Source organism: Leuresthes tenuis, unplaced genomic scaffold, assembly GCF_036924035.1.
Source record: "Leuresthes tenuis unplaced genomic scaffold, fLeuTen1.0.hap1 SCAF_4, whole genome shotgun sequence".
Classification (NCBI taxonomy): Eukaryota; Metazoa; Chordata; class Actinopteri; order Atheriniformes; family Atherinopsidae; genus Leuresthes; species Leuresthes tenuis.
In genome coordinates, this window is record NW_027325358.1 from 12,132,089 (window position 1) to 12,145,222 (window position 13,134).

At 37.7% G+C, this 13,134-nt stretch overlaps 1 protein-coding gene across 10 annotated transcripts in view; it reads left to right on the forward strand.

Annotated features, from left to right (window-relative positions):
- cacna1ab (calcium channel, voltage-dependent, P/Q type, alpha 1A subunit, b) overlaps positions 1–13,134 on the forward strand; it is a 133,058-nt gene that overhangs the window by 59,621 nt on the left and 60,303 nt on the right. For all 10 annotated transcript variants that reach the window (XM_072384611.1, XM_072384603.1, XM_072384605.1 and 7 more), the window contains exons 7-19: positions 3,185–3,288; positions 3,435–3,550; positions 3,653–3,697; positions 4,005–4,097; positions 5,385–5,582; positions 6,244–6,356; positions 7,724–7,836; positions 9,346–9,477; positions 9,571–9,643; positions 10,531–10,651; positions 10,955–11,022; positions 11,367–11,473; positions 12,738–12,891. In XM_072384611.1, coding sequence (XP_072240712.1) covers positions 3,185–3,288; positions 3,435–3,550; positions 3,653–3,697; positions 4,005–4,097; positions 5,385–5,582; positions 6,244–6,356; positions 7,724–7,836; positions 9,346–9,477; positions 9,571–9,643; positions 10,531–10,651; positions 10,955–11,022; positions 11,367–11,473; positions 12,738–12,891 — 1,437 coding nt within the window. The remainder of the gene's footprint in view (positions 1–3,184; positions 3,289–3,434; positions 3,551–3,652; positions 3,698–4,004; positions 4,098–5,384; positions 5,583–6,243; positions 6,357–7,723; positions 7,837–9,345; positions 9,478–9,570; positions 9,644–10,530; positions 10,652–10,954; positions 11,023–11,366; positions 11,474–12,737; positions 12,892–13,134) is intronic.

Here is a 13,134-nt window from a genome sequence, read left to right on the forward strand (position 1 = left end):
ATGTACTCAAATAGGTTTTTCTGCTATATGGGTTTACATACTTATGTGTTCCAAAAACACACTTCTTTTCTTATGTTTATATTTTTCTTTTCTTATATTCTGTCTGTATGTTTTTTCTTAAACTGCATCAAATGTTCTGATCGGGCAAAACTTTGGGACAGCAAGGCAGATGCTCATGTTGTGCACGCTGTCATATGTTGAATACATGGTGTGAAGATTGATGAGCATGATGAGGGACAAAGTTCCTTTGCACAACTTCCACGTGTGACATTTTGGCAGCGCCCAGCTGTCGCCACATTAACTTAACCCATATGGCATTACTGGAATGTATCATCAAGAGAAACAGAACAAAACCCAGACTGTAGAGCTAGTTCCTCTTCTTACAGCAGCTTCTATCTGTAGATTCTCCCATACCAAAGAACTAATGCTGCAGTATAGGTATCTCTGCAGATACTGAGCATGACCATACACAATCACAGGAAGTCAGTGTGTTGTGCCTGCAGCAACTCCAGCATTTGTCCCTTCCAACCGGTGGATGACCTTTGGGGCAACTGAGAGCATCTTCAGTGTACACTGAGTAGAACAGGTCAGCCTGGCTGGTCCACTACTTACATTTGTATGATGTTTTATTTCTTTTACATAACATATGCCAAAATTTGAAAGCCTCAAGTGTGACAGCAAGAATAGTGGCCGATGAGACTTTGTTAATAAAGCGTTTTTATATTTCACAAAATGAATTAAAAATACATATTCCTATAATTTACTGAATTTGCTTTGTCCTGAACTGAGACCCTGACAGAGATGAGAATCTCCGTGGTCAACAACAGCTTGTGAAACCTGGTGTATGTGCAGAAAAAAAAAGTGTACAATTGCCCCTTAGCTGTTGTGCAGTAGTTGCAACAAATGTGTTCATTCTCTTCTCTTTCTTAGAGTTGGACGGCAATGTTAACAGTGCCTTGTCAGTTCTTGCCTGGTTTGGTCAGTCTGGCTGTGTTCCTTGAGTTTGGAGAGTTTGGGTCAGGGTGAAACCAGCTAACAAGGTTCCTATTAGCATTACCAAAGTACTATGTTTTTACAAGGCATATTTAGTACACAATATTAGTGTTATCCAGCTCAGGCTCTTGAGTGAGTTAATAAAATCTGAACTGTGTTCAGATGTTTGCTTTTCTCTCTTTTTTCTTCTTTTTTTTAATGCTTTTTTTTCTTGGTTCATCCGATTACCGGTATGTTTCTTTGGAGTTGAACACAGTGTAACACAACAAAACTGCACAAGTTAACAATTCTGCTGATGCCATAATATCAAAATTAATGATCATACACTATGATTTTGTGTAGGCTGCAAACGTTTGATCATGATCTGTCACACATTCAAATTTAGTCTCCTATTTCTGCTTGGCAATACATCCAAGTTACTGAGAAATCTCCACACATACAAAGCTCAGTACCGAGGTACATATACCTGAACTTTGCGTACTGCTGCTCCCCTAACAGACAGGCATTATGCAAAGAATCCACTCTATATTTATGAGAAATAGAAAACATAGGCCACTAAAACAATATTTCTGGCAGGTCAGGTACATTGTCCTTTGTGGGAGATGCATCAAAGTCCTTTATTATGGACTTTTCGGATGTATAACTTTTATATGCAGAAAAACCTTTCTAATTCACAAAAGAATAAAAAAAACAACAAAAAAAAACATGACCTTATGAAAACTCTTTGAATAATCTTAAAGTCAACTTTTAATTTACAGTGATTACTGATTATTAGATATCAAATATTAACTGTTCTTAACAAATGTTACAGTTCTTACAGATTCTCCCTGACACAGACTTTTTTTGTTCTGAAGATAAACGCTGAATATGTTGCTGGTTTGTGTTGCAACATACAGTGTAATGGTATTAATATAAAACACCACCCAATTAGATTACATTCTGTAATTTTAGCACAACATCATGGAGACATTGGGGTTTGGCTTGAATTTATAATTTTTTTTAAAATGAAGAGTGAAGTAGTTTTAGATTTTAGCACACTATTTTAGCATTCATCTTCTCATTTGTTCTTCTTTTGCCTTTGGAGTTGCTCTGCTTCCCTCACCACCACCCCCCCTTCCACTCTCTATTCTAGTCTGTTTCGCTCTATATTTAACATATTTTATGATGGATTAAGGCTGACTTCCACACTCACACAAGCGGTCAGGAGGAAACCAATGAAAGTTTAATGTAGAAGTGGCTACTTTTCATTGTACCATGCAGTAATAAACCTAACATGCGCACACAGTACTCCAGCAGCAGCTAGTGATCAGCTGATAGATCCATCAAACATGATCCTCAGTGACCTGATTTTTGTGATTGTCACTTGAGTTTGTTTAGTGACACAGATAGATGAGACAGTGTCTAAGAGCTTTGTTGCTGTTTGTGTTCTCACCTGATATCTTAGATCAACAAATATCTGCAAAAGCAAAAATAGCTGTAATATAACACTGCACTGAGATTGTGCCTTCGTATTATTGTTTCTGAACATAAACACAATCTCAGGGAACCTTCAGGGAAGGTCCATTTTCAGATAGATAATGTGCGCTACCTTTACCACATTAAGTGTGAGACAACTTTTGGTCCTCTCTGGGTTTTGTTATATATTTATGTTGTGTATGTCTGTGTTCACATGTATATGCATGATATATATATATATATATATTTATATATAAATCACTCTCTGTTTTTCAGCAGATGTGTATTATAATAGCAATAACAAAAACTAACTTTAACGAATCACCTAGCAAAAGGATAAAACACACATATTTCAAAATCTGTTGAGTTAAGTGTTTAGCTCAGAAGGTTATTTGACTGTAATGTGGGAAACAGAAATCATTTCAGGGTTGGCTAAAGACTAGCCTTCAACATTCTGATTATGAGTGTCTTGCAGATAACAACCAAGGAACAAAAAGATGGAAACCCAACACAGTGGCAAATACTCTAAAGTAACCTTCAGCAGAGTCAGTACTTATTGGAGATAAAATATTTTAGGAAACACAATTAGAATCTGGAAAAAAAAGAAAAGCAAAGAGGTGTTAAAAGTAAAAGACATCTGGTGTTCATCGTCAGTCCTGCAGAGTAACAAAGTAGAAAAATCACTATCATTCTTATATATGACGTGATTAGTAATGAGACTGTTGGTGTTTTGCAGAGTAATGATGTGGAAGGCAGTGCCTGGAACTGGATGTACTACATTCCCCTCATCATTATCGGCTCCTTCTTCATGCTCAACCTGGTGTTGGGTGTACTCTCAGGGTACAGTGCTCTGTCTGTCTGTAAAAAAAATCTATTTTTACACATAAAACTTTAAATTCCCGAGTACCTTCTGTATTATCTATGTTGCACTTTGTTTTATGCAAATGAGTGGAGCGAATAAGAACATATGACAAATGTTCCCACAGGGAATTTGCCAAAGAGAGAGAGCGAGTAGAAAACAGGAGTGAGTTCCTCAAGCTGAGGCGACAGCAGCAGATTGAGAGAGAGCTCAATGGATACCTGGAGTGGATCTGCAAAGCAGGTCAGTGCACCTTTACGAGCACGCTCATCCTGACAGACCCTCTGCTCAGGCTGCTACATGTACACATTGTTCTAACATCTTCACCTTTTTTTGTTCATACAGAGGAGGTGATTCTGGCTGAGGAAGACGGTACAGGGAACTTTGATGGTAACTGAACATCTTTTCTTAGTATATATGGTTACACGGGAAGAGAGTGAAAAGCTAAAGCTTCATATACAGTAGATAAGAGATTTAGAGGACTGTAAGACTTTTATTCAGCTTTTTCTAAAAGAAAATGTATAAGATTAAAATAGTTGTTTTTCAGACAAAATATGACTAAAGCTCTTTCTAATCTGTCAAAATTAATATTAGGACAAGAACACTAGCAAGTGACATATTGTGGGAAGGTTTAAGGAGTGACCTTTGAGAGATGGACAGATGAAGTTGTAATTCTTGTTCTTTTTTCTCTTGCTAGGGTCGAGGCGAAGGCCGACCATCAAAACCAGAAATAACAAGACAGAGCTGCTGAACCAGGAAGAAGGAGAGGACAATATGGGAGATGCAGTAGGTAAGAAAGATGGAGAGAAAGACAGAAGGAGTGCAGGAGACTTAAACACCTGAGGATAAAAATATTCATCATACCTCACATCAGTCATATTAGTTATTGAGTGTTTTCCTGCACAAGGTAAAGGCAAATTCATTTATATTCCTAAATGCAGCACAAAGATGATTCAAAGTACTAGTGATATGCTAAAGTGAGAGTTTTTTTTTTGCGAGGGGAGTTGTGATTTTTCACCTGTCAGAACATCTCAGGCAAGAAATAAGGTATTTTTTGGGCATCTAAGTTGTAAAATTTTCAAATATTCCATGAATTCCTGTCACTGGGTCAGTAAGAGAGTCACTGGTCCTCCACATAAAAAAAAATGCTTTCTGTACTGTGCCTTCCAGCACAAGTGTTCTGGACATGACCAACTGGGAAGAAGCCTCATGGCAAACTGAAGGGTTAGAGGTGGTGGCTTGGAATCTTTTCTCAGATGGCAAAATTAATGGATGGGATGCACCTTAGTGTGGTGGTTAACACAACGAGAAGGGTCCTGGCTCTTATCTCAACTGGGGCCTTTCTGTGTGTAGTTTGCATGTTCTCCTAATGGGTTCTTTCAGTCTTCCTCCCCTTCCTTCGAAACACATGCATGTTAAGTTGATTGGTGATTTTAAATTGACCCTCAGAGTGAGTGTGAGCTGTGATGGGCTCCAACTGAACCCTTAAGGACCCCACATGACAAGACTGATGTCTGATATGATTTGATTTACACAAACAGTGAAATTCCTGTAAGAAAGATAAATGGAATCATCATCTACAGTATCAAAAGCCAGTTCAAAGTCCCAAATAACAAGAAACTGACACCTTTCCAGAATCTTCAGCCATCAAGAGACACTTTAAGTGGCACTGGTTCAGTGCAGTGCTTTTAACGAAGAGTAAACTATTATTTGTCATAAATGCTGTGTAAGATGTTCACCCACTACCTTTTCCAAAAAAATGTAAATGAATTTGGTTTAGACAAGGACCCGCCTTTCTCATCTTGGTATGGATCCAAATTTGGATTTCTGTAGCAGCACGTGGTTTTCTTGTTGTTAACATATTGCTCTTATCAAACGTATAGAAATGATGAGCTCATCATTTAGTTGAACGTAACTGTATTTGGAAAGGAAAACTATGAGGTGTATTAGAGTTTAGAAAATGATAAATTAATGAATTAATATGAAATTTATATTAATTAATTAGAATGATAGAATGACACAAAAAGAATGTGTCATACTCACGCATACACTGTCATGTCTTCCTTCATCCTTTTAGGTTTTGCACGCTCCAGTATAAAGAGTGGTAAGGAGGGCTCCAATTACAGTAAAAAAGAGCGACGACTGCGATTCTTCATACGCAAGATTGTGAAGACGCAGGCCTTCTATTGGACGGTGCTCTGCCTAGTGGGCCTGAATACCATGTGTGTGGCTGCAGTGCATTACGACCAGCCTGAGCTGCTCTCTGACTTCCTCTGTGAGTATATGCACAATGACACAATAAAGGTACACAGCCCTGACTGTTGTAAATGCTCCCTCTAAACTCTGAAATTATACAGGCACACAACCATACATGCATGCCTGGAGAGACATTGAACAGCCCAAAGAATGTGACATATACTTTTGTTCACAATTCACATACAACAAGCAGACACACACACACACACACACTAACGCAGCCCACAGTAGAACCATCTTGTTGCTGACTAGCATCCAGCGTCATTTGCATATGAAGCTGTAGTTATTTACAGAGTCCATTCATCAGCAGACTGTCATACATCCCTGGGCTCACTCCACCATTGACTTTCACTCATCTTAGTTTCTCTCATACATCTCTACACATATCCTTTTTCTTCTCTGTTGATACCTGCCAGCCACCCCCCGACCCCATATACTTCTGTCAGACTTTAGTTTTCCCCACCCCTCTTATTCTCCCTATGACCCCACTTTCTTTCATTTTCACCTTCCACCTTCCCCTGTACATTTGTATCACTGTCTTCTCCTATGTCCTCACCACTGCCTTCTCTTTCTCACTAAATCTCTTCTATTTTCTTTTGTATTGCCTTCTGTCCAAATAATCACACCCTTCCATTCCTCCCTCCTTACATTTCTTCTCTCTTTCTCCTTCCTCCCTCCAGTCTATGCAGAGTTTATTTTCCTCGGTTTGTTCATGTCTGAGATGCTGATCAAGATGTATGGTCTGGGCATCCAGCCCTACTTACACTCCTCATTCAATTGCTTCGACTGTGTGGTGAGTGCACACTCACACTGGAACAAAATAAATTAACTATCAGGTTTCTGCATTTAATCAACTGATTTGAGAAAAAGAAATTTTCACATGTAATGCGAGAAATGACACTGAGCATTTTCAATTAATGTGAATTAAATATTAGGATGTATTGGTAGGTTGCTTGACAGTATAGCTATCATACTCTGCATGGGGAAGTTACACCATGGAGTGATGTGTGGATAGGGTCAGACAGTAGTGAAGTCATCTGTGCCTACCAAGTCTTTTTTTTTGTCAATTAGATTTTGAAATTCTATAAAAATCCACTTATAATACCTCATAGTATTATGAGAATAGTTACAAGGCAGTGATACCTTTACAGTCATAAGTTGTTGCCTGACAGAGTTGTAGTTATAGTTGTATGTATATATATATGTGTGTGTTATTTTTTTCCAAAGAGCAGTGTACAAACCATCTGCTGATGGTACACATGTTTGCAGTGGTTGTGGTTACAGATTTGCAGTGAAAATATCCTAATTTAAATCTGTAGATAATATTGACAGAGGTTTATTAAATTAGGCTTGATATCAATAATCTAAACACTTTTTGTGTTGCAATTCTTGTAGTCTAGCTGAATTTTATGAGGGGTCTTAATTACATCTCTCAGGTATCCATACGGTGCTGAAATGTGTGAGATTTGGAATAAAGTCTTTTTCTTTCTTTTATTTTATTTGGTAAATTACAAAATGGAAATTTTTGTTGTCAGAAATAAACGTTCCATATCTTTATGGCCTCTTCAACCTGACAACAAAGCCATGTGTATGGATGTACATGTGGAGGCTCACACACAGATTTGTTTTTATGACAGGTGGTGTTACAACCCACAGCTCTAGGTGGAGACAAAGAGCAAAACAGCTGCCAAACTTTCTAGTCTTACTTTAAAATATTGACGATTAACATTCTAAAGTTAAATCCATTTATTTAATTGTATTTAATTTTACTCAGAAAAATATTACACTTTTAGATTTAAAAACAAGACTTTTCACGTGTGTTTTAACCCAATGTTTGGTATTTATAGCTAACAAAAGTCAACAAAACATGTCTGGAGCAATGAAAACTAATGGAACATCTGTCCAAAAAGGCAAACTATTAGGTATTTAATGTATCTAAGTGGACACATCTGATCCCTAAACTTCCTAATAATTCAGCTGAGCATTTAGCTATAAAATTAACAGTAATAGAAATATTCCTTTCTGGCCTCATCTGTCAATTCATTTGACAGAAATGCTAATCGAGGCTAAAGTTACTAAAATCAATCCGATAGCTGCTGAGAGTTCTCGATATGACGCACAGTGACGATGTATTGATTGCGTATGTGTGTTTGTTTGTAGGTAATTGTCGGAAGTATCTTTGAGGTTGTGTGGGCCACCATAAAACCAGGCACATCTTTTGGCATCAGTGTATTACGAGCTCTGAGACTGCTGCGCATCTTCAAAGTAACCAAGTAAGTAGCTTTCTTACTCAGCACTGCCCCCGTCTTATTAATGAAAAAAAAAGACAATAATGAGCATCATTATGAGATAGTGAAGTTGAAGTCCTGATAGAACAGAGAAATTCTATGTTTTGAACTACTTGTGTAACATCTAAACAGCTTTGAAGTTTTGGCACTTTGACACATTTGATGCTCTCATTTGGAGAAATTTTAAGTGCTTCAAGTGTGATATTCTGAACGAGATGCTCATCTGGACAAATCTCGTTTGAAGAGAATGCATAAATCTTAATGGGCTGTCTGGTGGCAAGATGTTCAAATAATGGAGAGAAAACATTAAATTTATGATGATTGGCACTGGTGTTTCATTGTCAGCTGCCTGTAAAGTACTGGGACAATATGAGAGTTTCATTGTTGCCATCTTTAAATTGGAGCCCTGATCTTTTTCATTCTGAAACTTGTGAAGCTTGAACAGATGTGGCCGTGCTCTATTTTAACTTAAATTTATGGAGGTTGTAGGAAGGTTTGGTGTGAAGTTTACTGTCCCAGAAACTGTGACGATTAGTGTACTCAAGGGAGGACCCAGACGCAGGACACTGAGATAGATTAAAGTCCCAAATTCCAAACGATTCCATACAAGGGTTGGACAAAGAACAGGCACTCACAAACAGGTGACTGGCAAAAAAAACTCTCTGGGAGTATAATAGGTTCATCATAGGGTAGGTAAAATGAAAAAAGAAAAAAAATAATTAAAATAAACACACACAAGAGAAACAGTAGAAACAAAGGCTGCAAATCTGGATAACAGTTCTCAGACAATCCGGCTAAAAGATGAAAACTGGGAAATTATTTAAAAAGCAGATACACGAATAAATTATTTTCTATTGCCAGTTGTAGTGTGTTTAACCTTCAGTGCTCTGAGAGCTACAACTGGGATTATGTCCAGCAGTTACCACTACCTGCCAGGGGTCGAGGCATCTTGCTGTAGGTATGACAACACAAAGAGTAGAAATACATCATCTCCTCTGAGTTGTGCTCGTTCACAATTTCTGATAATCACAGCTTACTGAGATGACTGGGATAGTCTAATTTTTAGCCCACCGACTGGTACCAGGAGTGAGCTTCAAGCTGCTTTTTTTATCAGCCAGTCTTTGGCAGTTTTAATGTGGGACCAGATGCCAATTAAATACTCTCCCATTGCACTTAAAAGCCAGATGTTTGCTGATCTTTTGGCCAGTGTAAAATGTTTTCATAGAACACATGTGTGAAGTGATCCCAAATAAATATGGAAATATGTCCAATAGTGTGTGAAAAAATGTGTTTGAACTCCAGTTTTCCTATCCTCTATAACTGTCCTCTTTCCCTTCCTTCTGTCTGTTTTTAACGCCGCCCTTACTTTACTTACTTACTTCTCTTCCCTTGTCATATTTTCCCAAATTTACTCTTGCTTCATTGCTCCTTCAAACTTCTTTTCCTACCCAATTATACATGTCCTGCTCTTGCTTATGTCTGCTCTCTCCTCAGGTACTGGGCTCCACTTCGAAACCTGGTGGTTTCTCTACTCAATTCAATGAAGTCCATTGTCAGTTTGCTTTTCCTCCTCTTCCTCTTCATTGTGGTCTTTGCCTTGTTGGGGATGCAACTGTTTGGAGGACAGTCAGTATCAGCACTAATTTAAAAACAAGCTCAGTCTGCAGCATTAATGTTATATTTGCACACTGATATGATGATGTGTTTTCTCTTCCTCAGATTCAACTTTGAAAGTGGAACTCCACCTACTAATTTTGATACTTTTGCAGCAGCTATCATGACAGTATTTCAGGTAGGAAAGAGAGAGGTGTGTTCATGATATATTTTTGCACGCAAAGAGATTATCGTCATTAACACGATTAATTAGACAGACAGACAGACAGACAGACAGACAGACAGACAGACAGATAGATAGATAGATAGATAGATAGATAGATAGATAGATAGATAGATAGATAGATAGATAGATAGATAGATAGATAGATAGATAGATAGATAGATAGATAGATAGATAGATAGATAGATAGATAGAAATTAGAAATTAAGGCTCCAGCAGCAGTGCACCGCCATAAAAGCGCAATATCAACACTATAAAGAAAAAAAATATATAAATTTTATAAACACTATATAAAGATTTTTTTTTTCCGGTTTTCAGTTTGATTTTAATTCATCAGATGATAAAAGGTTGTTGTTTGGTTGAGCGCAACGTCAAAGAGCTGTGACCCTTTAATGTCCTCACTGAGAAAAAAGCAAAAATAAAAGTTTCTTTGCCATCTCTCATTTCCTTGAGGCAATATTAACAAATATCAGGATTTTATTTTTGGTAAAAGTATTGAAATTTGGAAAAATAATGGCATAAAATATTTTCCCTTTCAACATAACTTACCAAATCCAAAGGATAAAGATAGTGTAGGCAGGTTTACCTCAAATGTTTGATAAGGTACAGCATAATCGCTTAAAAAAGTGCTCTAGTAAACAGTCGACCAGGACATTAAAGAGTTAAGAATGTGACATGAAATGCCACATTTATCTCTAATCCCTTTCTTTAAACAAAGGCTGGCACTGTAAATTACATCTTTCACCCTTTTTTTACAAAAATTTCTAAACAATTCAATTCCTCTCCTTCTTCTTGCATTAAAACAGAAAATAAATTATTCTTTGCCATCTCTGTCTTTGTAGATCCTGACAGGAGAGGACTGGAACGTGGTGATGTATGATGGCATTGAGTCCCAGGGAGGAGTGAATGACAAAGGAATGGTCTTCTCCATCTTCTTCATCGTCCTTACACTATTCGGCAACTGTATCCTGCCTTCACCTTTACAAATACATACACTCACATGTAAAATATGCAGTTATGAAACTATATGAAGCACAACAACACAGACTCGTGATGTGCGTGAGCTTAGCCTGTGTCTGCAACAGTTACAATGAAATGCATAAATTATTACTCGTGTCCTTACAATTCCACTTGTTCTATCTCCTCTGACTGTTCCTGCATAACCTCTCTCTCTTTCCTTTGTACTTTTCTCTCTATGAAGCATCATTGGCTATCTCTCTTTGCATCAATAAGCTTCAATGTTTTCCTTAACTTCTGCCAACACAGACACCCTGCTGAATGTCTTCTTGGCCATCGCTGTTGACAATCTGGCCAACGCCCAGGAGCTTACCAAGGTATAGGATCACTGGAGAAAAAAGATAGTCAGTTTGTTTTCGTCAAACTTCGCTTATCATTTCATTGTATTAAGGATCAAATAGATTTAGATAGATCTTCTATTAGCTCATAAGTTTGCCCCATTTTCAGCAACTGTAAAAGGGGACAGGGGGAAACCTTTTATACAGCATCTGCCAAATTTGTGAGGCCATATAACATGTAACGTCTATTTTATCAGCTTTATGTGTTTGAATTTTCTTTTCTTTTTTTTTTTAACCCAACAAATAACAAATATATGTTTTGCTTTTTAAGTCAGAGCATTAATATTTTAACTGATAAAAAAATTCTTCTTCTTGCCCTATAGGATGAAGAAGAGCAGGAGGAGGCAGCCAATCAGAAGACAGCCCTGCAGAAGGCTAAGGAGGTGGCGGAGGTCAGCCCGCTGTCTGCTGCCAACCTGTCTATTGCAGCGTGAGTACACTCCTGAAGTAAAATCAGACAGTTTACAGATACTTAATGAAAAAATGTGCATGGGTTCCATGCAGTTTGCTCCACACATTTATTCTGCATACTCCATTGTTAACAGACTTAGAAAATTGTTCCTTCATACACATAGATGTACACACACTTGTGGACAAAAGTCAATCATACTCATCCTTTTGATGAAACTCCATGAACACGCACAAAAAAAGTCTCCTATGTACATTGTTTTTCTCTCAAAGCTGTCTTTCCTAACATTCTTGAGTGGCAGGCGTTCACATACACACGATGCGTACAGTGACACACTGCTACTTTCTCCCCATTCTCTCCTCTAAAACATGATTAGGCAATTGTTCTCAGAGTGAAAAGAACAGATTCAGGGCTTTGTGAAGTGAAGAAGAGCGAGAGGCGGACAGTCTGTAAAATCTGCTCTTGGCAGCAGAAACACTGACAATAAGACACATCAAAAGGGAGCTCAAATAAACCCGCTGCCTCTTTACAAGTCACAAGATTGTTCAATCTCTATGGTGAACAAAGTATTTTCACCACAAGATGGATTTTTGCTGCAGTGATTTTCAGTTACACACTAATTTATTAACCATTTACAATCATTATGAATAACAGGGGTGTGAACAATTCCCTTAAGATATGAAAATAACTCATTTCTAAAGTTTGTGAAATAGAATTTAGGTTGATAATTTGTTTTGAGCATAGAGATTTAACATGGTGTTTTCACTTTTTGCCACGTGTGTTTGATAAAAACAACTTTACTTCAGTGTTATCAGCAGGAGCACCTGCATCATGATATCCTATCAGGTTGTTTTAACTTTAATTCCAACCTGCCATCACATACTGAACATTTTCACTGTTTTCTGAGCTACTGGTGATATGAGCTGTGGATTTTGTTGCTGAATCACTTACATACATTTGAGTGTTTTTATCCCTGGTTTTCAGGCCTTCATTCACACTTATGCTCTTACATTGTTTCACATCAAATTTGCACATTGTTCTTAGTTTTTAACTAAGTCTTTTGTTACATAATTGTGCTGAAATATTCTAATTTGCACTGTTTCTGATTTTACTGCTACTAATTTTTTTCTAAAATCTCCAATCCAAAACCATCCCATACTCATTCGCCAACTGCCCTTCCTTGAATATCCCTTCTTGTATCGCACTTCTACAATTCCTTATATCCTTATTTCCTCACACCTTCTTCTTTCCCTCACAACCGTCCCATCTACACCTCTGCCAACAGTAAGGAGCAACAGAAGAATCACGCAAAAGGCAATAAGTCAGTGTGGGAGCAGAGAACGAGTGAGATTCGCCGCCAGAACCTAATGACGAGTCGTGAGGCTCTCTACAATGAGCTGGAGCAGGATGACTGGAAGGTGGGAGGGGAGGGCGAAGAGGTGAGGACCCCCCCCCCCAAAAAAAAAGAAGAACACACATATACACATATATATGCAGTTTACTCCTGATATATATGGTAAATAAGTGTCGTAATATGGATAAAGTGGTATGACTGATTATTTTAACTATCTAAGGGGATATAATACCCATGTTCAACTGAAAGACACCTCAGTATAAAAAGAAAAGGAAAAAAAAATCCTTCTTAAATGTCCCCAAGAAGAAATAATATTTGAATGTGTATA